This window comes from Pogona vitticeps, chromosome 2 (assembly GCF_051106095.1).
Source record: "Pogona vitticeps strain Pit_001003342236 chromosome 2, PviZW2.1, whole genome shotgun sequence".
Lineage (NCBI taxonomy): Eukaryota > Metazoa > Chordata > Lepidosauria > Squamata > Agamidae > Pogona > Pogona vitticeps.
This window is the reverse complement of record NC_135784.1, coordinates 183,896,328-183,923,377: the sequence shown is the minus strand read 5'-3', so window position 1 is coordinate 183,923,377 and position 27,050 is coordinate 183,896,328. Positions and strand designations below refer to the sequence as shown.

The window sequence follows — 27,050 nt, the reverse complement described above, 5'->3', positions numbered from 1 at the left end:
TTAAACTAGTGTGCTTCCCCGAAAATAAGACAGGGTCTTATATTAAATTTTGATTTTAAAAAAGCATTAGGGCTTATTTGTAGGGGATGTTTTATATTTTTTTTCATGTACAACAATCTACATTTATTTAAATAGAGTCATGTCATCTTCTTCCGACTGCTGCACAAGAGTGGAGGGCAGGGTTTCACTTAACTGGGGCTTATTTTTGGGGTAGGGCTTATATTACAAGCATCCTCAAAAATCATACAGTGGGGTCTTGACGTGAGAACTTAATCCGTATTGGAAGGCGGTTCTCAAGTCAAAAAGTCTGTAGGTCAAGTCTCCATTGACCTACAGTGCATTGAAAACCGATTAATCCCGTAACAGGCCGTTTTTGTTCCATTTTGGTTTTTTTTCTGGTCTGTAAGTCAATTCTCAGGCTGCAAGTCAAACCTAAATTTTGTGGCCAGAGAAGTCTGTAACTCAAAAAGTCTGTAAGTCAAGCCATCTGTAAGTCAAGGGTCCACTGTATTATGGCTTATTTTCAGGTTAGATCTTATTTTCGGGGAAACAGGGTATGTTTCGCCACAGAACAACCCAATTAGGGTAGAGAGAGGTGACTACATGGCAGAAAAATCATCAAGATCAAAACCTCTGAAAATGCAGCCATGAATTCCTGAACACAAATGGAATTGTGCTGAGCCAACAAGACATCATGTTATCTCTGTTCCATGCAGGCATCATCTTGAGTTCTGGACACTGAACTTTAAGGATTCAGACAAGCTGGAACAAGTTCAGAGGAGGGCAACAAAGATGGTCTTGGAAATCCAATGAGGAAAGAGTGAAAGAACTGGGTAAATTGAGCCTTGAAAAAAGAATACAGTGGTGTCTTGCTAGACGATTGCCTCGTGGGACAAAAAACCTGCAAGATGATTGGTTTTTGTGATCACTATTGTGCTCACAAGAGTTTTTTCTATGATCGTGCTTCACAAGACGCTGTTTTTTTAGACCAATGTTTCACAAGACTTTTTTTTTTAGACCTATGCTTCACAAGACTTTTTTTTTTAAACCGATGCATAGGGAACCTCGCAAAACAATTTTTTCACAAGACAACGATTTTCACGGAACGAATTAAAATCGTCTTGTGAGGCACCACTGTATTAAGGGGAGATACGATAGCACTCTTCAAATACTTCAGAGATTGTCATAGGGGCAGAGGATGGGCAGGAATTGTTCTCAATTATCCCAGAGTGCACAGCATGTAATAACAGGCTCAAGTTACACAAAGCCGGATTTCAGTTGAATAACCAAAAAAAAAACAAAAAACAAAAAACAAAAAAACTTCCTTACTGATAGAGCAGTATGACAATGGAACCAATTATTTCAGGAGGTGGTGAGCGCTCCAACACTGGAGGCATTCAAGAGAAAATTAGTCAACCATTCATCAAATATATTTGGATTTGATTCCTATATTGAGTAGGGGTTTGCCCTTGATGGTTTTGTAAGCTCCTCCCAAATCCATTGTTCTGATTCTGTATTCACTCACAAACCAATGAGATTCAGCACTGATAACTGTAACAAGATTTATTGACATTGTTTTTTAAATGCAAATGTTGCACGACAGATACCTTGATTCTGTGGTTGTTACAGTAAGTATCACACCGCTGCAGGATAAACAAACTGATTTTGTACCAACTGTCCTATCCACAGTATACTCACACCAGCCAATATTTTCTCTTCATGCAGATGCCTCTTGCCTTCGCATCAAACACTTAATGGAGGGGGGGTGAGTATATTATACTTTCCTGTTTAAGAAGCTGGTAGCCATAACAATTTTACTGATCTTCCATTGCGTAAGTCTTCCTTATTACTGTACACCTATTAGTTGGTTGAATAAATCAATGTTGGGTATCCGGCTATGGAGCCAGAGGTTGGGCGTTCAATTCCCCACTATGCATCACAGGAGAGCCAGTCTGTGTGGTCTTGGGCAAACTGCACAGACCCAGGTCACCTTGAGAAGGGAATGAAAAACCACTTCCAAGTATTCTGTACCTAGAACACCCTGAAAAGGGTCACTATGAGCCAGAATTGATTTGATAGCGCACGAAAAAAAATTACACCTAGTATATCTTTCTTATTATGTCACACTTGAAGCAGATTAAATATTTCAAGACATACAATTGTAAAGTGCCAGTGTTTACAGTGTCCAGACAGAATTTGGGAGACCTGGGTTCAAATCTTCACTAGACCATGAAATTCACATTCTCAGCCTGACTTAACTCACAGAATTGTTGCAAGGACAATTTAAGAAAAAAGAGAGCCAGGCACAAGGCATTGAGCTCACTGTGAGAAAGGCAAAATATAAATGTAACAATACATAAAATTACACCATGCAAAAAATAGCCTTAAATAACTGATTCTGTACTGTGGTGTAACCCCCCCCCCTTTAATTAATGAGAGCTGAGGATGTTGTTTGGATTTTCAGTCTCAGGCACCAAGATGTTTTGAGCTGGCTCCAGGGCTTCAATTTAGCCATTCCAGTATTGAATGCCAGACTCCTCAAAATACAAGAAAGCATTTTGGAAGTGACTGGAATTTACAACAATTAAGCAAGCAACTGGCTTCCCTGTCAAGAGTCTTACCTCTCCCACTCTATTCTAAATTACTCAGTCTCTGGCACCCTTTAGCTCCACAACCCAAGAGAATCTAATTTCCTCCACTTCACAGTCAAAACACACATCACCCTTTCCTCCTCTGTCTCCCTCCATGCAACAAATGCAAGTCAGTCTCCATAGCAACTAAAGGCTTTGCTCCAACAGACTAGGCCAACTTTGCCTGGTAAGCGCACGCGCGTGCGTGTACACACACACACACACACACACACACACACACACACACACACACACACACACACACACACACACACACACACACACACACACACACACACACACACACACACACACACACACACACACACACACACACACGTCTCTACACATGGGGTGGTGCTGTTGGGGGAAGAGCAGCAATGTCAGGTGAACGGGTTCTCCTCAACCAAGACATGCAGCCACAAGTAATGGTTTATTTATAACCAACTCTTCTACAATTATATTTAGAAGAGCCAGAACAAAATGAGACTAAAAGATTAACCAAACACTGAGCCACCCAACTGCAGCATGGGGACAGAATGTAAAATGAAGGGTGTGCATTTTGTATTTCCTTAAGAGCTGATACCTCATCAGGTTGAGTCAAGAGTCACAGAAGACCATTTCACACATATACAGAGGGCTGACTCAGCTTTCCCCTTCCAAAAGGAAGCTGCAGCAAATCCCAGTGCCATGAATAATATATCCCCAAAAATTCCCACATTTATAAATGTGCCTGATATGTACTTACAAAATGTTGCACTATAAAGTATATACAGTACCTAAACATGTTAGCACATTCAGAGAACCCAGAAGAAAGCAATGGCATTTGGATAACACCTATGATACATAATGCCTCACGGGCACTTATCATCTCTTCAATTCCCTTCCTTGGCTACTGCAGAAGCTGCCTCCCACAGACACTCACTAAGGAACAGTGATTTGTAACTCCATCCTCTGAACCAATTACTACCCTATGGGAGAAAACGCAACTCCCTTCTCATCCTGTATCACGCTCAACCAAAACAAAGGAGAGAGAAACAAAGAAGCCTGCCAGTAAAATGTGTCCACTGGCCAGAAGTGTCCCTATCAGAAACAGCAGCCCTTTCTTCTCAGAGGGCAGCAACAGTCACACTAATGTGTTGTGCCTAGATACGCTGGCAAATGGAACAAAGTGTTGTTGTTTGTTTACATGAAGCCAGGCTCCTTCAAGACAAACAAGGCTTCAGTGGCATTTGGTAAGGTCTCGTTTCTTCACGAGGCAGCAGGGTCCATCCAACTAGTGTATCAGGAAACAGGATTGGAACTTAAAAAGAGAAAGAAAAAACTGAATCCAAGTCAACACAAACAAAGATGAATAGCAACTACCATAAGGAAGTCAGCTGATTTTATGAGAAATGACAGAGTACTGAAGGAAATGCAAGAGGCTCAAGTGGCCTGTGATGGCATGTAGGAGATTTTTGTTTGTTATCTTTGATTTAAAAGAAAGGACAAATTCTCCCAACTCCTTGGTAGAAGTTTACAAGCACAGCTGCTTAACAAATATGTCAATTGCAGGCACTAATAGGAAGAATTTGCATGAGGAATTAAATTGGGTGAAATCCTGTTGCTCAGCATAGTAAGTCTAGAGTAGGACCATTTGAATCAATGGAACTTATACAGATGACTCATCAAATTCAATTGGTCTACGCTAGTACACTTTCAGCCCGTGTTCTATTAAAATAAGCAGTGAGAAGACAGTTGGACAGCCACACATTCCAATATTGTTACAGTTTTGCCAAAAAGGAATCAACACCTAACACACGTCCCTCTAACCCCTACTCCAGGCTTGCTTGAAAGCAAATCTTGAATTGAACGCTTCCTCAAGTACATTATACAGTGGTGCCTAGCAAGACGATTTTAATTCGTTCCATGGAAATCGCTGTCAAAAACTATCTTGCGAGGCAAGGACCCAATCATCATCCAGCGAAAATTTGCCCATAGGAACAATCGTTTTGCGAAGTGCAACATTGCTCAAAAAAGTCATCGTCTAGTGAATTCCTCATTTTGTCAGGCAATCATCTAGCGAGACACCACTGTATAGCATTATACACTTTATAACAGACTGCAATACAAACTGTATCACCTTATCGCAAAATGATGTGTCTATCGGGAAAATCCGCTTTATGATGATCGGTTCCCTGCTTCGGGAACTGATTTTTCGCTTAACAACAATCAAAACAGCTGATCATAGGGTTTCCAAAATGGCCGCCCGCTGTGCAAGATCGCTCCCCGCCATGTTAGGGACGGATTCTTCGCTCTACAGGGAGCAGAAAATGGCTGTCCTATGGAGGATCTTAGCTGTATTTCGCCCATTAGAACGCATTAACCGGTTTCTAATGCATTCTAATGGGCTTTTTACTTTCGCTTGACAATGATTTTGCTCTACAGCGATTTCGCAGGAACGGATTAATGTCGTCAAGCGAGGCACTACTGTACATGGTAGAGAGATAGAAGAGGTCTCAGCTACAGCGATGAAACGGGAAATATATTCTCAAAATGGGAAATATTTCTTCAAATCAGTAGAAGGGACTAACTAATGCAACCAGCAATGGCCAGATCATAAACACTTAAATACTGTATCTGATCCTACCTAATTCACCAAAATAAAACTCCAGGCACCGAGAGATTCACAACCAAAGACATGTAAATCTTTATCTAAAGGTTAAAAACACTTTAGAGATCACATCCAGGCATCATTTAGAAAGGCTTGAACAATAGACCATATTTATTTATTTATTTATTTATTTATTTATTTAAATTTAATTTATACCCCGCCTATCTGGCCCACCGGACCACTCATATATTAAATAAATCTGCAGAAGAGCAACTCAGTACACATCACTTAAACCACTACTTCAAAAAAAAAAATCCCCAAGCATCCTAAAACACAGTGCAAATCTACAAGTTATATTATCCAATGTTATTAAGACTGCTGATGTAAGAGTGTGTGTGTGTGTGTGTGGGGGGGTTTCCCAGGAGTGACTGCAATACTGTACTTTCTAATTATCCTTTGCAAGTTTCCCTGGCCTCAGCCAAGCTTTTCATCCATCCTAGAGCAGAACTGGTAACGGTGGGGTATGTCTGTGTATGCAAGTTGAGTCATTTTTCAGGAATGAATCTGTGATGTATGTGTTGGGGAAAGAGGATTAAATACCCCTTCCTGTACCTAGTTTTTCACCTGCAAATTACCTCCTAATCCTTCAGATCAGCACTGGGAGTCCTGAAAATACAAGGGAAACATGGTGTTTCCAATTCTGTAGCCTACAGCTTTTCTTAGCTCTTAAAGTTAAATCTTCTCTTACTGACTCACTCTGCAAGGTACAAGACATAGACATTAGGTTCAGTAAAGAAGTATGTACAGAGAATAACTTTGGAAAGCAATTGTTTTGCGTCTTCATCTCAGAGAGAGAGAGAGAGAAAGAAAAAAATCAAAACACACAGCCTACCACACTGTGGCAAAGCTGACTGCATGAACTAACCACAAGCTATTCAGACTTTACAGATAACACTTTCGTGTGATTGTCGAGTGTGGTGATTCCATTTGTACTGTGGGGACCGCTAATGTCTATGATGGAAGCCCAAAAGTTTCTAATTTCCTAGCCGTTGGGAAGTCTATGGGCTACCCTATGTGAACCAAACACCACTGCATCACTTTATGAGCTCCAACTGATTGCTTGCAGAGGCTTCCTTCTCCATTGTATCTCAAGATATTATGAAAGCTACAGGGAATTAAGGTCAAGTTTACTCCTCTTCCCACTCCTGCTTAGTTCTGTGATTTCACAGGCTACCACTTTTTGTGTGTGTGTCTTTTTTGGTGAGTTAAACAGTACCATACCAATATGGGTTTTGTGATTTGTTTTGTGCCCACATGGCTATCCTTTTGTATGTGTGATGAACATATGCACACAACGGTTAACACACAGACCTGATTCTGCTGCATGGACAGGTAATATAGATGCCCCTGAAAGCCAGAGTTGATTGCAACACATCAGCACAACAAACTTTTTTTTTGAATGATAACATAATCTACTCCCAGTGTTTGCATGCTATGTCCTATAGTTCAAATTTATTTTTCACAAAGTTCTACCAGTGCAGATAATTCAGTAAATAAGAATTAAATCAACCTGTAATGGAATCTACTAATTTCAGGAGCACATTCAGGCACCCATGCAAAAATTCCATTTGCTATAAAAGTGAGCAATCATAGACGGCATTAACCCACAACTTTTGGTTTCTATGCTCCCCTCAGTATACCTTAGAGCAGTGGTCCCCAACCTTGGGCCTCTAGATGTTCTTGGACTACAACTCCCAGAAGCCTTCACCACCACCTCTGCTGGCCAGGATTTCTGGAAATTGAAGTCCAAGAACATCTGGAGGCCTAAGGTTGGGGACCACTGCCTTAGAGAACACAGCAGAATACAGTACAGCAGTGGTTCTTAACGTGGGCGATAATGCCCCCCAGGGGGCGATTTCATTTTTCAGGGGGGCGATAGAACGAAAAGGGGCGGTGTGGGGGCGCTGGAGCAGAAGGGGGTGGCAGGGGGGCGCTGGAGCAAGCCAAACCTGTGAGCCTTTTTACAGTGTGCATGAATATATATTTTCCTCCAATTTTAATTTAGTTTCAGACTTTTTGTCTTGAAATTTTTAGTTCCTGCATTTGTTTTTATGCCCTTTTTATATTTCTTTTTGCGTCTTAAAATTCACTTGCAACTAAATCATTAAATGTTACTTTTTGGGGGGCATTTCATTTTCTTGGAATTTAATTTTGTTTTCAGGGGTCGTTGGATTTAAGTATCTTAAAAAAATAAACAAAAAATAAACAAATGAACAAATAAAAAATAAGTAAGATATCATCACCGCGGGGAGGGGGCGATGATACTTCATCAATGGCTCAAGGGGGGCGTTTCTTTCAAAAAGGTTAAGAACCACTGCAGTACAGTACAGGAAACAAGCTCGTGTTCCATGCTGCAGATAACAGAGTCAGCAACTATTATTCGTTACTGTCACTGAGATAATTATTGTCTGAATATCTGGAGCATTTCAAAATGATTTTTCTCTTTCGGATACATTTTGCTCATGGAAGGGTAAGCACCAGAAATAGCCTGCTCTACTCTAGCAAACTAAGGAGAGCTAATCTCTATCTAATTAGATTAGACGTATCAGCTTTGCGTAAGGGGTGAGAAAGACACCTTTAGGATCCTATGTCTTCTAAGTGCATGATGTAAAGCAAAAACTGAACCTGATACAAGAGGAACAACTGATCCTTATGGGAACCCAGAAGGACTTTAGGTAAATTTACATAATCAGTGAGGATGGAAAGCATTTAAGCAACTAACTACCCAGCTACCAATTAACCCTGCAACAAGAGCAGCAACATTTTCTGAACAACTAGGAGGAGAAACAGAGAATTTTGTGGAAACGAATAAGAAGCATAAGTTTATCATATAGGACAGATGTGCTCTCAAATTGTCTTGCATGTTTTCAACTCTTAAATTAATAATAATAAAAAAGAAACCTGAGAAGGGTCTCTCACCTCTTTTTCTATCTGTGTCCAAGTGGAAAAAATATTTCAACTACAGTGTGAAATTCAAATTTTAGAGGCTGAACAAGGATTATCTGAATCAGATGCAAAGATCTCACCTGCTCTGACTGAGCCTCTTGGGAATAATACAATCTAGAAATTCAAACTAATTCAAATCCTTTTATTTGAAAACTCCTTAATTTTTTGTTAGAAATTTACCACCCATTGTGCTTAATGAGAAAATCTATTTCTTATTCTATTTAACCAATGGTTGTATATTTCTGTTCTGTCCAAAACCAGGCTCAAGTATAGTATACTGTATTGCAATTGCTGCTAGTTTACAGAAAGGTAAAGAACTTTCTTTCCTGAGTTGCAGAAACCTTTACTTGGTTTTCTTCATCCATTGGAGTACACATTCCATCCAAAACTGAATGACTTCTATAGACAGCTTGCCCAGAACAAATAAAGCATATAGATAAGATCAGTTATATACAGAACCTGAATAATCTTTTGGGGTTCATTACAGAATGCTAAATTATCTTCTGACAAAGTTTTCATCAGCCAGAACATATTTGGAGCCGTCAGAAAGGAGATCTGGGTCCAGTATCGGTCTAATGGTTAATTTTCATGATGCCACCTAAGTACTTGTGGGAATTCTTGTCGAGAACTCTGAACTCTGTGGATGTTGGTCACAGAGAGACTGCAGGAGCAGGCGCACTTCGCACAGATTAGTATGTCTCAACCACAGATTTTGAGTGTGCTTTCTTCCTTTTTAAATTTAAAAGCATACTGTCATACAACAGGGCTTCTAGTTAGCACAACCATTTCAGCAGTTCAACAAGAAAAGGAGCACATTTTTAATTTCTGCAAGCCTCTTCATTCAGATTTACTATCTATACTATTGATGGCGTAAACGTATCTTCATTTAATGTTTACACTTACTATTTTATTGATGGACATTGCTTTGAAAAGTTCAGATGTAAATGTCTTATTTCTAAATAACTAAATGTTAAACAGAATATACTGTGTAAGAGAAAAGTCAGCCTGCTCCTATTTTAAAATAAATTTGAAGCATCAAAATACAATCCTGAATAAACAGAACAACCACGCATTGTACATTCTTTAATACAGACTAGAAGAATTTTTCAATTCATTCATAAATTGTTCCCCCCTCCCCACTCTTCAGCCACTCTGTTTTCAAACACAGCAGATATTAAAGGATAAGGATTTTTAAGAAAAGCGTTTCTAAAGGGTTTTTGGAGGTATACAAGAAGAACCATGGTAGATCAGAATAGAGAGATGCCAAGTCCACTTTCTGGTTCTACAGTGTTCACCCAGTGGCTCTGGGAACCCCTTAGTAGGACACGCATAACAACAACTCCCTCCTCATGTATCCCAGGAAGTAGCATGGAGACACACTGACGCTGCAAGCAATACACAGCCCTCGTGATCAGTAGCCATTAACAGCCCCATTATCCATGAATCTGTCCAATCTCTTTCCAAAGCCACACATGTTTGTGAGCCAACACTACATCATATGATGGTGACTTTCATAGTTTACAATGTTTTAAAAGTACTCACTTTTATTTGTCTTGCATCTTTTGCCATTTATCTAGACTGGATGAACCTAGATTTTATAAGTGTTAGAAAGAATAACTTGTCCCTATCCACTTTCATCAAAACCCCTCCTCCCTTTACATACCTCCATCACATCTCCTCTCAGCCTCCTCCCCCCAAAAAAACCCCAGTAAAGAGCCCTTTAATACCAGACATGCATTTCTTACTCCTTGATCATTCTGGTTGCCCTATCAGAAACCTTTTCTAGAAACTACAATAGTATTTCTGAGGTATACTCATAAGAGAAACAAACAACTCTTGCAAGTGATTACACCACTGATTCATATAAAAGCTCCAAAATATCAGCAATTTTTCTTCTGCAATGATTCCTAACATCAAATGTGCCATTTTCACAGCAACAAGTCAACATTTTCATCAAGGTATCCACCACAGCCCGCAACATCTCCTTCTTGAGTCATTTAATGCCAACTCACTAGCATATGCATGAAGTTAGGATTTTTTGCCCCTACATGCATGACTTAACAAGAATTTACACTGAACTCGAGTTTGTAGAGATCCTTCCTAATTGGAGCTCTTCTCAATCCCCTTTTTTTACTTTAATTATTCTAACTAAATTGCTACTAACAGCAAAGTTAGCCATTTGAAGTCCTGATGACAAGTTTAAAAGCACCAACCCTGGTAGATATTTCTGAAGGACTCTCCACTTTACATCCCTCCACTGAAAGAAATTACAATATATTTCTATTCTCTGGCTTCTGTTCTTTAAGTGGTTGCCTATCCTTTTATCCCTTGAGTGCTAAATTTGCTCATGCAGTTTTGCTGAGAACTTTGTTCTAAATTTTTCATAAGCTCAGGCTCATCTCTATTCTTATTTACTAACAGTGTATTGGCATCAACAGAATGCAAGCATCAGGCATCATCTCATACATTACAGAGAAAACAGACATGCAACTAACTCATTAAGTCCTCAAGTCACAATGCAGCTGTCCATCTGAGTCCTGCAGAAGGCAGAGAGAGCTTGGTAAAGCAGCAATGCCAAAATGCCTCAGGCTAGGCAAGACGGGGGGAGGGCACAAGCTACCATCGACAACACAGGCAGATTTATTTCTCCACTCATTATAAAATGACCCAAAAAGTTCTTGAACTATTTTGCCCATTGCCATATCTTCTGTTTCAAAAAAGATCCCGCCAAGAAGAGAAGTGCGGAAGGGAGCTGTTGGGAAAGATTTGCTATGGGCACATCTACAGCTTTAAATGCTGAAGATCAAGAGTGCGAGAGCGCCTCCTCTTTCTTCCTAGTGGTCTAATTTAAGGGGCCATGGAAAAGTTCGCCGGCATCCATACATGATATCGCCTTCCACGAAGCATATAATTCCTCACCGACCACGGGAGATTTAGATTCACTGCTGAAGAGGAAAGCAAGGCATGAGCTCTCCGCCCCCACGCCTCCCCCCCCAAAAAAAACCCCACCTCTCATTGGTACATAAGAGGCAAAAGAGGGAGAGAAAAACAGGAGCGTGGATGTAAAACAAGGATGGAAAAGAGAGCCTGCGACGAGGGGAGAGAGAGACCCCCTATCAGCAGCCATGGCGAAAATGCGAGCGAGATACGGACGAAAGTGGCGACGAAGGGAATCGGGAGAGGGAGTTACCAAGCGCCGGGAGGAAAACCTATTGGTGCCCGAGGAAGCGGCTGGAGGACCCAGGGGCGCTTTGCAAGTCTGGGCACTGCCGAAGGAAGCCGCCTCGCCGTGGGTGGTGGGACGGAGGCAAAGTGGCCAGACGTGGAAGAAATGTGGCCAAAGGCCGGGGCGCGGGGATGGGTGGGGGAAGAAGCAAGAAGGGGCGAGGAAAGTGCGGGCGAGCAATCTGAGGCGCGCCGAGTCCCGGGAAAAACGCGCCCGCGCTCGCTTACCCACAGCTCCGTGCCCCAGTCCATGCTGCTGGCCGCGCCTTCGCCGTGCGCTCTCGCTTCCTCCCGCAAGGCCCACGCGCAAGCCGAGCCGCCGCCGCCGCCGTGACCGTCCCGAAGAGTCAGTCCCACTCGTCCGGCCGCACCACCTCCAGCGCCTGCCCGGGACACTCCCCGCTCCGCCTCCGGGTGCAATCCTTAAAGGCGCAGGCGGCAGGAGCCGGGTGGGTCCATGCCTTACCTCCGGGCGGGTGTGTGTGTGTGTGTTTGTGTCGGGGGCGGCCGTTGCTGTCTTGGCTCTCCCTCCCTTCCCCAAGAGTTTACCGATGCAACTGTTGGAGAGGCCGCCTCTGCGCCCGCAACGCCCCCACCCCCGTTTTCTCCCGCGCCCACCCACGGGCCGGAGGGGCCAGGCCAGGGCCGAGGGTGCCGTCCGTCCCTCAGGAAGCAAACGCCGCCCTCGTGCCCGGGCGGAACTTCCTAACTTTTCCAGATTTCCTCACGTTCGAGGCGCTGTTTACTCTTAGGAGTCGTTCCCTTCGGGGCGCTTATTTCGAATAATAATAATTTTTAAAAGCACGGAGAATTTGGCTGTGATCTCTGAAGGCAGGAAAGGCCACAGCCGCTTCCTCGCTGTGCGTAAAAGCTTTGGGGCGCCTCGCTCACAAGCCGCCTCGGGGAGCGGGGGGAGTTCCCTTCCTCGACTCCCCCGTGAAGTAGAGCACGAAAGGGCTTTCCACAGCCGAGTCCGCTCCTGTTCTTAGGCCAGCTTCCCCGGGGAAGATGGAACCCCCCCAGTTGAGGCCGGCCTCTCCTCTTAAGCTGCGTCGAGGGCCTCACCCTGTCGTGAGAGCGGCGCAAGAGGACAAGAGGGTGAGGTGGGGCGCCAGGCCCTGAATGGTTGCTGGAGCAGATGCCGTGCTTGCCTGCAGGCTTCCCGCATGGCTGTACGGCTCCCGTCTGCACGCTGCCTCTCCTTCGTTTAAACTGTGGCGTTGCCATGAAGCCCTCCCTGCTCCGCGTGTGTTGCCCACAGGATTCACAATTCCACCTTATGGGATAAAAGAACGGGAGTCCATTTTTTAAAAATTAGAAAACAGACCTCCCTGCGCCACGAGGTCTGTGATCACTCGTAGTACCCACTCATACTGTGGTGCATTCTCAGCCCTCGGCTTTATTGATTGTATCCACTTACGAACACCCCATTCCGACTTGCGAACAGAAAAAAACCAGTGAAAGCGGGAAATTTGAACTTTCAGTTAACCGTTGGCCAGCGAAGAGGCTGCTTTTCTGCTACCTCTCTGGCCCCAGCGGTTAGAGAGTGTGGATACGAACAGAGACTTCAGACTGCCTGGCACTGTACTGTACGCACTGTATTTTTGGGCTTTTTTAAATTTTTGGAATTGGGGTAAGTGGGGAGGTTTATGTTTCTGTGCTCTGATGGGTCTTGGAGATCCTTTCTGCAAGGGTTTGTGCTGGTTGGCGTGCTCTAAAATGGATTTTAGTCTTTTGGTTTTAAAATCAGAATTTTTTTCCAAGGGTCTGTGCTGGCTGGTGTGCTCTAAAATGGAGTTTAGACTCAAGTCTCTTCCACCACCACCCTTTGTCCTCTCTCTCTCTCTCTCTCTCTCTCTCTCTCTCTCTCTCTCTCTCTCTCTCTCTCTCTCTCTCTCTCTCTCTCTCTCCTATGCTGAGGGAGTCTGTTTGCTGGAATAATGGTTACTAGATTCTGTGGCTCCTAGGATTTGTGTACTGCGGTGTGCTGAACAGTACTCATGGCTCCAAAGAAAGAGCAGAGCAAAGGGAAGAAGATCATCTCCATTAAAATGAAAAAGGACATCATAAAAAACCATGAAGATGGCATGCATGTGACTGAACTGGCTGCTGAATATAAGATGGCAAAGTCAACCATCGGCACCATATTAAAGAAGAAAGATGTCTTGAAAGACATCAATGTGGCAAAAGGAGTCACAATCCTAAAAGCACAGGCCACCCCTGATGGAAGAGGTGGAAAAACTTTTACTGGTGTGGATCAACGAGAAACAGCTGGAAGGGGAAAGCATCAGTGAAGCCATGATTTGCAAAGAAGCTGCACAGTGATTTAATGGAAAGAAAACCCTCCAGAAGTACAGCGCAAGAAGAATTCAAAGCCAGCAGGGGGTGGTTTCAAAATTTCCAAAAGAGAAGTGGCATCCACAGTGTTGTAAGACATGGGGAGGCTGCAAGTTCTGACTATGATGCTGCAGAAGCCTTCAAGCAGCGCAGGATGAAGCAGATGAAATTGGACAGATTTTTCACCAGGATGGAGCCTGCAGCCAAGAGACAGCAACAGGGAACCCCTGGAGAAGATGATCCAAAGGAAGGGACCTCTACCTCACAGTGATTACCATCTCACCACTCACCTGCCTGTCCTGCACCCAGAAGTCACTGTGTTGTCTTCCAGAAGACACTGAAACCTAAGTGACCTCTCTTTTGTTTTTAAAAGGTGTTGGTGGGTAGATCTAAAAGTTGCTTGGTTTGGTTTAAAACAGGTCTCAAACTCGTGGCCCGTGGGAAGATAATTTGTGGCCCCCACCTTAATATGAGTTTAATGTTATTGCGGCCCGCAAGTTTGGTATGCATGGCATTTTACGGTGTTGTGTGTGGAGGTGAACGAACTTACCGATCACGGTGGGGTATATGGCTCTCGGAAGTGGGACATCGGCCGGGCTTGATGCAAGCAGAGATAGATTTTTCAGTGAATGAAAGTTATAGCAGCATTGCCATGGAGAGAGAGAGAGAGAGAGGAAGATAGAGTGTGTGTACATACATATATCTCTCCCATAGAGTGTTTTCTTCCGTGTCTAGCCACACACACGTGTCAATGGCACTTAGAGAGTTAATATGAGGTCTCTCTCTCTCTCTCTCTCTCTGGCTAAATTGAAGTGATGTGTACTCAGCAGGATAAAAGAAAAGTAAGGAACTCAATGCAGCCTAATGGAGTCTGCAGTCAGAGAGCGACACTTGCCCATCGGCAATAACAGTCCCCGGTAACCCGGACCAGTTATGGGGTCACACTGTTATTTGTGGGTCATTGTTTTTTATTTGCATTGCGCTATTTGCATTGTCTCACACAATGAACATTACATATATTTCTATATGATGTAAAAGTAGTCAAAACAAATGACATTAACAATAGCACGGTGTCGTTTCTGCTTCTTTTTCCTGCAATAACAGCACGGCGGATAACAGTCCGTGAGCAGTTGCCGTTTTTGCACTCGCTATCCCAGTACTTTCTACAATCTACAAATACCATGGTGTTCATATCATCATGAAAGACATGAACATCAAGCATAAAAATAAAGCAGACTGCTACCAGGCTTTTATCTGCCAATTGCCATGCTGCGGTTACAAGAAAAAGAAGCGGAAATGACGTTCTCCATGGGTTGAGACATTCACCATGCGTTGGCTAAATGCTTGATTGAAACTTCAATGTGACAGTAACACCAAGTGAAATTATATATATTACACAGCCCCAAACATGTCTTTTTCAAAGCCTGCAGTGAAGAGAAAGGTTGGTGATGAGCACAGACAATTTCAGGAAAAGTGGGAAATGCAATATTTCTTTGCTGAGCACAGGGGCACCCTGACATATCTTATTTACACAGAGAAAGTTGTGTAAAGAAATACAATTTGAAATGTCATTACACAACTAGACACACTGAGGAGTATGTAAAATACCAAGGAGATGAGAGCCAACTGGGTTGCCAATTTTAAACCTGTCTACTGAGGCAACAAGATTTCTTCAAGAAAGCAACCAAAGAGAATAATGCAGCAGTAGAAGTTAGCTATGTCGTTAGTGAGATGATTGCTAAAGCAGGAAATCCATTCACAGAAGATGAACTTGTCAAAAAGTGCATATTACAGGCTGCAAGTATACTCTGTCCAGAAAAGAAAGTTCAGTTTAGCAACATCAGCCTTTCTGCCAACACTGGCAGAGTGCATTTCTTTATGCGCTTTATGACCAACTGTGTGAGAAAGCCAAATGTTTCGGTGTATACTCAGTCACTCTTGATGAGACCACAGACATCATCGACCCTGCCCAGCTCGCAGTGTATGTCCATGGTGTTGATGACAATTTTGAAGTGATGGAGGAATTGCTCACAGTAATTCCAATGCATGGCCAGACCACCGCTCAGGAGTTATTTCACCAACTGTGTGATGCAATTGAGAATGCTGGTTTGCCATGGAAGAGGTTTGTTGGAATAACAACCGATGAAGTGCCATCAATGGCAGGGAGGAAAAATGGACTGGTGGCACTTGTTCAAAAAAAAAACCAAAAAAAAAAAACACACAACTGGAAGAGAAGGGTATGGAGGAAGCCATTGCTCTGCACTACATTATCCATCAGCAGGCCCTTTGCAGCAAATGCCTGAAGTTTGACAATGTGATGTCTGTATTTGTGAAATGCATCAGCCAAATCAAATCCAGGGGCTTAAAGCACCGAAGGTTCCGTGCTTTTTTAGAGGAAATGGAGTCAGAACATGGGGATGTGCTCTACTTCACCGAGGTACGTTGGCTCAGCAGGGGAAACGTATTGAAGAGATTTTTTGAGTTGAGAGCAGAAGTGAAAGCCTTCATGAAGGCATTCTCCACAAAACTTGTGTTATGGAAAGCCCGGCTCTCTCAGACAAATCTTTGCCATTTCCCAGCATGCAAAGCACTCGTGGATGCAGGCACACCATTCATTGGTGAGAAATATGTTGATGTCATTTTTAAGCTACAGGAGGAATATGATCACAGATTTGCAGACTTCAAGATGCACAGAGCCACATTTTAAATTTTCGTGGACCCCTTCTCCTTTGATGTGCAACATGCCCCTCCTGTGCTTCAAATGGAGCTCGTTGACCTGCAGTGCCACTCTGAACTCAAAGCGAAGTTCAGGGAGGGGGTTGGAAAAGCAGACAAGCTTGGGCAATTTTTGAGAGAATTGACCCCCCAGCTTCCCTGATCTTTCCCGAATGTTCAAGCGGACCATGTGCCTTTTTGGGAGCACCTACTTGTGTGAAAAGCTCTTCACCTTGAACTTCAATAAGTCCAAGTACAGGTCCAGACTGACTGATGATAATCTTCAAGCCATACTGAGGGTCTCAACTGCTTCCTCTCTCAAGCCAAATGTGGATCAGCTATGCAAGAGGAAGCGCTGCCAGGTCTCTAGCATCAAGGAGTGGGCAAGAGAAGCCACGTGCAGAAGAACAGTTCATGTCCTTCAATGTTCCATTCATGTTCAGAAGAAGATTAAAGGTTAAAGAACTGTTAGTGCAGACATTTGAGTCTGAATACAGCAGATATAGAAGACTGAAGAAACCACATATAGTCGCTCACTAAAGAATTATTATTATATTACTACTACTACTGATAATAATAATAACCTATTTATTTATTCTGAATTAGTGTATTTATTTTTTCATCTTATTTTGTATTAAAAAATAAAAATAAAGAGATTTGAGAAGATTGGAATTTATTTAACAAAGCTTTTCTTGTGGAAAACCTGATGTGGCCCAGCATCACCCAGACTCTGTCTCCTGCAGCCTGCAGGTAAATTGAGTTTTAGACCTCTGGTTTAAAATGTGTTGGTGTAAAATGTGTGGGTTTAAAATGTGTTTTAGATTCCAAACTCTCTGCCCCCCCCCCCCATTATCTTCTTTCTCTCTCTGTCTTCTCTCTTTTTGTGCTTAAAAGCACAAACCATTGTCTGAGGGGTCTGTGTGCCCCAGTGATGACCTTCTTTATTTCCTCTTTTCCCCATTGTTCCCTCCTTCCCTTCCCCTTCTTTCCTGACCTTTTTTTAAACCTAAGTCATCTTAGGTTTTTTAAAAATTGTCCCCCTAGTGGTAGAGGACAGATTAACCGGTTTTGCATTAGTTCCTATGGGAACTAATGCTTCAATTTACAACAGCCGCCTCTACATGCAAACAAAAAACAGCTGCAACGGATTAATTGGGTTTCAGTGCATTTCAGTGGGAAATGCTGATTTGACTTAAGAATATTTCAACTTGCGAACATCTTCTGGGATGGATTAAGTTCGTAACTCGAGGCACCATGTATCGGTAAGATGTTTGAATGCTTCTGTTTTTTTTCTGTTGCTTGGTAGGTCAGAGGATCTGATGTTTTGATCAGCGGGGATGATGAGGTAATCTACCACACACACCCTTTTCCCTCGATTTAACTGCAGCCCTCATGGTGGCTTGTGGGGCAGTGGACTATCCTAGGAGCGGCTACATTGTTGTGAACCATCTGCCTTGTAAAGCAAAAAAATAAAATAACATAAAATAAAATACTTACAGTGGTGCCTCGCTTAACGACGATAATCCGTTCCAGGAAAATCGCTGTTAAGCGAAAACATTGTAAAACAAAATTTAAAACCCCATTGAAACGCATTGAAACCCGTTCAGTGCGTTCCAACGGGGTAAAAACTCACTGTCCAGCGAAGACCCTCCATACGGCAGCCATTTTCACTGCCTGTATAGCGAGGAATCTGTCCCTTAACACAGCAGGGAGCCATTTTGAAACTGTCAATCAGCTGTTAAAAAAACATTGTTTTGCGAAGAATCGGTTCCCGAAGCAGGGAACCGATCATCGCAAAGAGAAAAAACCCTATTTAGACCATCGTTTTGCGATCGCAAAAAGAGCATCGTACAGCGATTTCGTCATAATGTGGGGCAATTGTTAAGTGAGGCACCACTGTATTTTGGAACAGGATGGTCTTTAATGGGCAAAGAAGACTCAGTAGGTATGGGAAAAGACAGGCCCCTGGTGGAGATGAAAACTTGGAACAGTTGGGTTTACTGATATGTATCCACAAAGCCACCTTCATTGTTCATTTCCCCATAAGAGGCAGAGGTGCAGGTTAACATGATGAGAACCTGCGCTTCAACATTTATCACAACATCCACTGGTCTTATCCAAGCTAGTATACAAGCCAGTTCCGGGGACAGAGGTGGTACGTCCATTATCAAGCCAAATATGCAAGCAACTCTACCTCACAGATGCCTTATGACAGAGGAAGTGGCAGCCGCCTGAAATGCTGCAGAGTCCGCTGCCCAATCTTGTCTTTTAAATAGAGCTTGTAGTTTCCTGACTGGGGGCATGTTCCCAGGCATAATCTAAAGTGTTGACTACATTCTCTAAATGTAGCCTGAATTGAAAGAAACTCCATATGCTCTCATCCAAGCTTGCTAGAATTATAATGACCCTTTGAGTTTCTAGGAGGTTTCTCTCCAAATTGGACTGAAGCTATGCATTAGGGTGGAAATGTCTGGCCCACAAGCTGTATTTACGTAATTGGTTGTACTGGCAAGGGCCACGTGGCACTTGGGGGGATGTTATCCACTCCTACCTTAAATAGTCCATAATCTCAATGAACATTCCTATTGCTCCAATTATCTATTAAAATTGCTTTGGATCTGTTTTGATTATGAGCCTGTGTCTACTGGAACTAGGATCCACAGTTTAAAAAAAATAGTTTTTTCTGAAAGGCAGTTTTGCTTGTTTAAATTTGATTAACAATTTGGGCTGCTAGTTTTTGGTCTTTTACTGCATTGGCAGCTTGATTCTCTGTTTTTATTCATACCGTTTTCTTCTGTGTTATCAAAGTTGTATGCTGTTTTATTTTACAAGATACCTTGACTACTTTTTGAGCTGAAGGTAAGGGTAGAAAGTAATGTTTGTACCGGTGGTTCATATTTATGTTAGTCTTTCTCAGACACTCGTTTTTTATGACATTAGTGACAATGTCATCCTCTACATGGCTACTCAGAAATAAGTGCCATTGAGTTTAGTAGGACTCAGGAGAGTGGGTATAGAATTGCAGTCTTCCTTTAAATCTAGGCTGTGGAAAGCAGCCGATAAGTAGCAGAAGGCTGAGGTCACCAAAACATCCTTCAGTGATATCCTAAGACAAGCTTTCTGTCAGCCAGAGTCACAAACTTTGCTGTCAGCAAAAACAATCTGAGCATCCCACCCCACCCCCAGTGGTAGCAAACATCCCCCAGCTTTCTAGACTACTGACCTCAGGAAATTTCACTTCCTCTTAAAAGTGACCTTCAAAACCAACCAATATCTGAAGGAAATGTTACTTTCAAATTGTAATGCAAAAAGGATTGTCTGCAAATATACTATGGAATTCATGTGGGGAGGGTTCCTCACAGAATCATAGTGCGTTGTCATGGTGACAGGGTGGCGGGTGGGTAAACCAGTGAGTCAGAATGAAAACTATGCTGAGTAAGGTTTTATTCCTCCTGTGTGCGAGATCAGTTACCCTTTAACACTCGTTAACCATTCTGTCATAATTATAGCCAATTCAATCAACCAGGGCTCTTAATGTTTCATGAATGCAGACTCATGGATAACTCAAGGTTTCTTCTTTACAGTATATTGATTGTAATGAAGGTTTGATAGTTATTTCAATTTAATGAAGAAAAAGCTTAAGATGGAATCACAGGAGATAGCACAGACAACATAACCAAGATAACGCTTTGTTTCATTAAAGCTCCTACTTCACGGCATCACTGTCATGTTTTCATTCTGAAATAAAATGGAAGAAAATATTTTCAACCTCGCCTATAATTTCCAGCAGAAATTCATCTCCATGTACAAAAAACTTGTATAGTATATGATGACCTATTGATTGTGGTGTTCCCTGCTAGGAGTATATGGTTATTCACAGATAGCATCTGTATAGAATTATATCTATATTCTGTTGATCCTTTCTGCCTGTTATAAAGTTGTCCATAAATAATTTAAATCTATAATTGTCCTTAGTCAATTTTTTTGTCACTGCAAAAGCAGATGTAATCAATTTGAAGGAAATGTTGGAACTGAAACACTGATTGTTTTAAAACAGCTAATGCTTTAAAAAAAGGAGTTATAACAAACCCAAATGCTAGTTTGACTCCAGCAACACAATCATAGGATCCATCAAGGACACTTTTACTTGTTCCTTTGCTAATGTGATCTATGACATTTTTTGCCAGTAAGGCCCCTCTGCACTTTACATAGGACAAATGGGACAATCCTTATGCAACAGAATTAATGGACACAAATCAGACATCAGGAATGGCAGTACACGGAAACTTGTTTCAAATTATTTCAGCCTACAAGGACACTCTTCACAGGACTTGAAATTTCCTATTCTGGAAAAGGAAAATCACAGAAAAAAGAATCCAGAGGGAAAAACCTGAAATAAAATATATACATGTTTAATACCTATCTCAACATATTAAATATTAGCCAAGGGTTCTTAAACCATTACCAAATATGAAATAGTACAATTATATTGTTACCTGCTGCCATTTCCTATAGCCCAGGTTTCTTCCCAACCAACCACTGCCATTTTAAAAGAACAAACTTTGAAGTTAAAGTCAATTATTCTTAACTCATTACCATGTTTGTGCTGTTGTTTTCTATAGCCTGAGGTTCCTTTAGCCACTAATTACTCTCGCTGTTTACAGAAAAAAGCTTCAAAAGAAAAGAACTGAATACTAAATGGGTCTTAAGTCATTACTAGGTATAAGATGCCACAGTGACTCACAGAGTTTGCAACTGGAGTCTACCAACCACACTTCTTTCTCTTAATAGCTATGTATGACTGCTTTGTCATGTGTCTGTATCCTTACATCTGAAGAAGTGACCTTGTTCCATGAAAGCTCATATTAAAATAAATATAGCAGTTATTCTTTAATGGTATAGTTTCTTCTTCTTTTGCTTTTATTTTGTGTTTCTTGTTAAGAGTCTCATAGAAGCTGATCTTCCTTTATTTTCTGAACAGCTTGATTTATGCCAAAGACGGACGCTGGATACATACAGAATCAAAGGCCGAGAGAACATTTACAGAAGAGAATGGTATGGTGGACACATTTTTTATCTACTAAGTGTTTCAGGAGGGGGGGGGAAATGGTCAGCTGTCCATCTGCAATAGAAAAAAACAACACTTCTTCCTTGGCCGGAAGGATTTTCTGAATCAATTCTAATTTCCAGCTTATCCAAAAGATGTGGTTAGCCACTAAAGAAATAGGTATGTCCACCATACCATTATCGTCTGTAAATTTTTAGGCAGTTTTTTTTTTCTGAGAAGGCTATTTCAATTTTATTGTATGCTGATGACATTACACTTTTATATACAGTTTGGGATGTGTACATCTTTGAGAGCTCTTAAGTTCATATTGTGCCAAGGAACACCTACAAGATAATTTTTCAAAAGCTAAAACTATAATGTTTGAAAGGTGAGGATGGAAATATCAATAGCAGCTGGTTAATCAAGGGTTTAATTGATCTTATTTCTAAAAATATTTATGCAGAACATTTAAAAACTCTGGATTCTGATTCCCTGGCACCTTCACTTGAAAGCTACTGCATTAACAGCTAATGCAAATTTTCACTGTGCAGCTAGATCAGATGGTCGTTGGTGCCCCTTCTTGAGCTTTATATGATTTACCTATTATCTCAGCTGCTGAATGGGCACACTGAGATACTGCAGTTTTGGAGTTAAATTAGAACAATTCAGGTTCCTGACAATAACTCTGGAATTCCTAGATCTACCCCAAGGCAGTTGTTGACATGGAGACAGCCTGCTGGTCTAAGGGAGTTTTAGTCTACAGGGCAGCCATCCTCTGCTGTCTTAATATAATTTTCCAACAGCCCCCCCCCCTATTTTCTGGTATTGATTTTTTTTTCTTCCTGAGTTAGCTTTAAAGAGTGAAGATTTTAACATCTCCCCATGACTATACATACTGTACTTCTAATAGTATTGTGATCAATAAACATTTAATCCAATTATTATTTGCTGCAGCATTTTAGTTTAATATATGTACTGCTTAGTTATTTGTTTTATTTAATTTTCTCCCCCTTTTCATATTTTGGGGACAAACTATTAGTGCTCTATAAATAATAAATTTCTGAATTTTCCTGTGGAAAATATTCATACTCCAGAAGGGTCACCTGTGATAAGCCTTGTCCTACATATGCAAAAATGTGCCAGTACATGATGCAAGATTATGCCAGTTCTATCTTTAGTTTTGTAATCATAACGCACATAAGTACAAAGAAACAATGAAAAAGATGAGGATCTGGTAAAACCTGAAAGCAATTTCACTTGTATCTCTCAGCATATGTTTATTACACTTGTATCTCCCCATTCTCCAAGCTACTCAAAAAGTACAACTTAGTGACTGCTTGCAACTCATCTGGAGAGCTCCATAGCCATGCATAGCGTGTTGTTCTCCATCACTCTCTCTAGTCCCACTGAATTGCATATAACTTAGTAATTATACACAGGATCAAAATATTAGGCAGTTCCTTGTCAAAATTAGTCAATGACTATCAAATGGAATTTCTTTTGAATTGTTAATAAATTCCTTCTCCCAGTCTCTCATCACATATATATTTTCCTTCCAAAATAATAATTTAACAAAACTGACCAACTCTTCTGTGGTTGTTACATCCTTATTTCATTCAGGGAATTTTAAAAAAAGCATTGCAGAAAAAGGCAGAGCCAGACCTAATGCAAGTAATTTTCTTTATTAGAGTTTTATTGTATTCCTGGTCCAAGGGGCTTAGACCAGAATATATGGTCTCCCAGATTTTATCCTTAATAGATAAAATAAATAGAAAAATAAATAGATTAAGGGTGTGATGAAAACTCCGTAATTTTCTTTTCTTGCTCTTGATTTAAAAAAGGATGTCCTGATAGCGCCTTGGCATGTCAACACACGCAAATGAAAAAAAAAAACCACTATGAGATTTTCCAGTCCTGTACTAGAGAGAGAATATTAGCATTTTTGTCATTAGCATTATTTTAAAAAAAAATTTTTTTGTGCAAAAACAATACTTTTTGTGCAAAACTCTTATTTTGTGCAGTTCTTTTTGTATAGAAACCCTTGTACTTTATACAAAATACAGTGGTGCCCTGCTTGACGATTACCCCGCTTGGTCAGAAAATGGCTTAATGATGATTCAATGGGTTTTTTTTGCTTTTCGGGAACTGATTTTTCTGCTTAATGACGATCTAAAAACAGTTGATCGGCGGTTCACAAAATGGCTCCCCGCTGTTTTTCGGACCTATTTCCGCTTTACAGGCATCGGAAAATGGCTGCCCTATGGAGGATCTTCGCAAGATGATCAGGTATTTCCCCCATTGGAACACATTGACCAGTTTTCAATGCATTCCAATGGTTTGTTGGGTTTTTTGCTTGACGACGATTTCGCTGTACAGCGATTTTGCTGGAATGCATTATCGTCGTCAAGCGGGGCACCACTGTACACGGGGTTTCTGCACAAAAAATTTCCATACATATTTCATTAAAAAGTGCTGAAAGTTTGTTTTTTTTTGCAATTTCACCTAGCAGAGACAAAAGTTTTTAAATCTTTTCATTCTCACTCTCCACATGCCATAGCAGTTTTTAAGCTATGCCTCTTGGCCAAAGAACTATCTGGCACAGTCTGAAAGATAGTTTGGAGCCCCTTGCAATATTTTTCAAAATTCTCTCAGTGACAATACTTTTAAAGATATGGCTCCCCAAGTCACCACCTGGTTCATGCAGCTGCTCACAAGTGAATGTTCCTTTATTTATTCAAATATTCAATTTATTTATTCAAATATATTTTCTGTTTCTCCAGAGTTATTTTCTAACAACCAGGCCCCAAAAGAGTATTCCTTTCTCACTTTTTCCATTCCCTGCTACCTATCCAGTGTTCTCCTCTCTGGCTTTTAATAAACTTAGAACTGCAGAGCTAGAATGGACTCTATGGATCATTGAGTACAGTCCCTTTCAAACAGGCACACTGGGAATTGAACTCCCAACCTCTGACGCTGCAGCCAGAGACCTAAGCCACTGAGCTATTGCTCCATGGTCCCTTTTGATATGACCCCCCCCCCCAGTCACATTGTTGGTCCCTCTATCAATTTCCAGGAAGGCATCCCCTGAATTTTAAGTCACACAGCTTCTCTTCTAGCCTTTCAAACTGCTTCAGCAGGCACAATTCTTGAGAGTGCTTCTCAATTCTCAGGGTCACTTAAAAGGTAATCTGAAACAGTCAAGAATTGACAAGATGTTTTAGGTATGAATTCTGTTGGTAAAGGTAAAGGTACCCCTTCCTATTTAGTCCAGTCGTGTCTGACTCTAGGGCCTGGTGCTCATTCCCATTTCCAAGCTGTAGATCCATAGACACTTTCCGTGATCATGTGGCCAGCAGGGCTAGACACAGAACGTCGTTACCATCCCACTGTGATGGTACCTATTTATCTATTCACATTTTACATGCTTTCGAACGGCTAGGTTGGCAGGAGCAGGGATGAGTGACAGGAGCTCACTGTAAGGCTGTCCAATTAAGGTCATAGACTTTCTGCTATATTCTGGGGAAGAATAGACAGATCTGCAAGTCAGCCTATACATTATATAAAATGAGGATGTTTTCTGTGTAAAATTCTGGGCATTATTACTTCAGACAACATATCAAAGGCCCTATTTTGGATTCAAGAAAAGTGCCACAGCAGGAAACAGAAGGTCTCAATTCTAAACTCCGGCATCTATAGTTACAGGTATCAAGCAGTAGGTGATGGAAGCTGGCCACAGACCCTTCCTTGAAAGTTATTCATGGCCCTGGGTGGGGCTAATCTCCTCTCCCCTAAATCCACTTTCAAAATGCTCATGAAAAATTATGAACAAAACATTATCACCCAGCCAAATTGTGCAGGTTGCCTAAGGTTAGACTAGATAATAACTCAGGTCACTTCTGGCAATGAATTCTTAAATGTTTCAGAGAGAACAGGATAATGAGGTAAGTCCCATGCAGAACACAGAAATATTTGATTGTTTGCTTATCACCACTGACTAGTAGACTTGGGCCTCTCAGGTGAAGCCAATTGTTTTGCAGCTCTTAAGATATTCTTGTGCCTGAGCCAAAAAGAGAGAGAGAGAGAGTAGCTACATGGCATCTCACTTCCTGACACATATAAACCCATTGGACAGATCTTTTCCACAAAACATATGGAAAGAAATTAAAAGGATAAGAGAGGATCATCTTCCGGTGGATTATAGCCCATGGATTAGGCTTGTTTGTCCATACGCTTCCAGAATTGAGTGTGCAAGGCAGAGTTTGCCCACGCAGTCTCACAGTAAGGTTGCCTCCACATCTAAGGTGTATATACAACCCTCTAGTTAGGGTTGGAATCAATACTAAATTCTCTAGAAAGCCTGAGTTCTCCTATATCAAGGAAGCGAGTGGCTCTGAGGTGGGGCGGCCACTTCTCCTCAGGGGGACTTGTTATAATCCATGTCCCGCCGTTTCCTCCATTGCAGCATCTTGAGGAGGCTGAGGCTAGCTTTGAAGAGCCTATCATGCTGAAAAATCATTTGATGGAAGGCATTGATAGGCAGATTCCCACTAGGATCAGCATGTTTGAGGGTGGTGATGGGAGTGTAGAGACTATTGGTTTGATATCGAAATGGAGGCTTCTCTGAGGTGATCACTTTCATAGTATGCTGCCAGAAAAGAAAGAAGCAAAGCAGAAAGTTAGGAATGCTGAAAACCCTGTTCATATTGTTTATTACTGGATATTTAAAACTTCAATAACCAGTCTAATCACTTTTCTCAAATAAAACGATTTGTGCCTTATACTATTTTGTTTCATTGACTGCTGACAACAAGGCAGATCTGTGTACTATGAAGGAGACATGGTATTCCTAATTTTGAATTTGTAACACAAATTTTAGAAGTAGGATTTCAGGACATTATGACAAGGAAAAAATCAAGATGAGAAAGTTTTATCTAGTGTAACTCTTCTAATGAGGGAAATACGGAGCTATCCTTGCTGACTCAATTGCTGAACTCCTATTAAGAAGTCTCTCCTAATGTCTACTTGAAATCTACCACCATCAAACTTAAGCATGTTAGCATTAATCCTATTCTGTAGAGCAGCACAGTTCTTTCTCTCAGCCACCTAGTGATCTTGAGATATTTGAAAATATTTAGTGTTCTGCCATCCCACAGGCTAAAACAGCCAGTTCCTTCAACTATTCATCAACCTGGCATCTCTCCTCTACAACCTTTTTGAAGTATAGCAGTTAGAACTGGACACTGTATCCCAGCTGGACTAGTACAAAACAAAACAAAACTATTGCTTCTTGTGAATTGGAAATTATAGTTCTGTTCATGCATAAAATTTGTTTTTCCCCCAGCCACATCACACTCTGTTGACTCATGTTCAACTTGAAATAAATTATAATTTCAAGATTTGATTTCACATGCACTATTGCTAAATTAAAAGTCTTTCATTCTATATGTCCTAACTGCAGAACTTTCCATCCTCTTCTACTGGCTGAAATCCTGTCTAT

General features: G+C 41.4%; 2 protein-coding genes and 1 long non-coding RNA gene across 9 annotated transcripts in view; 1 reads left to right on the top strand and 2 right to left on the bottom strand.

Moving 5' to 3' along the window:
- Positions 1–11,969, bottom strand: part of TRIP10 (thyroid hormone receptor interactor 10) — a 92,180-nt gene extending 80,211 nt beyond the window's left edge. For 2 of the 5 annotated variants that reach the window (XM_078386617.1, XM_078386620.1), the window contains exon 1: positions 10,725–11,441. Coding sequence is in view for 3 of the 5 variants with exons in the window: in XM_072991555.2 (XP_072847656.1) it covers positions 11,683–11,706 (24 nt within the window). In the remaining 2 variants the exon portion in view is untranslated. Of the gene's footprint in view, positions 1–6,594; positions 6,626–10,724; positions 11,442–11,682 lie in introns of those variants that run through there. The other 3 variants (XM_072991555.2, XM_078386619.1, XM_078386616.1) reach the window with 3 other exon arrangements.
- Positions 11,970–12,467: 498 nt separating this feature from the next.
- Positions 12,468–20,225, top strand: LOC140704740 (uncharacterized). Of its 2 annotated transcripts, none has more exons than XR_012084133.2 (2): positions 12,468–13,087; positions 17,813–20,225. It is a non-coding gene; the product is annotated as an uncharacterized LOC140704740 (long non-coding RNA). The 2 variants fall into 2 exon arrangements; XR_012084132.2 differs by having other exon boundaries at positions 12,468–14,139.
- Positions 20,111–27,050, bottom strand: part of LOC110077992 (retinol dehydrogenase 8) — a 31,344-nt gene continuing 24,404 nt past the window's right edge. For both annotated transcript variants that reach the window (XM_078386621.1, XM_020791649.3), the window contains exon 7: positions 20,111–26,198. In XM_078386621.1, the coding sequence (XP_078242747.1) occupies positions 25,968–26,198 (231 nt within the window). In that variant the 3' untranslated portion in view covers positions 20,111–25,967. The remainder of the gene's footprint in view (positions 26,199–27,050) is intronic.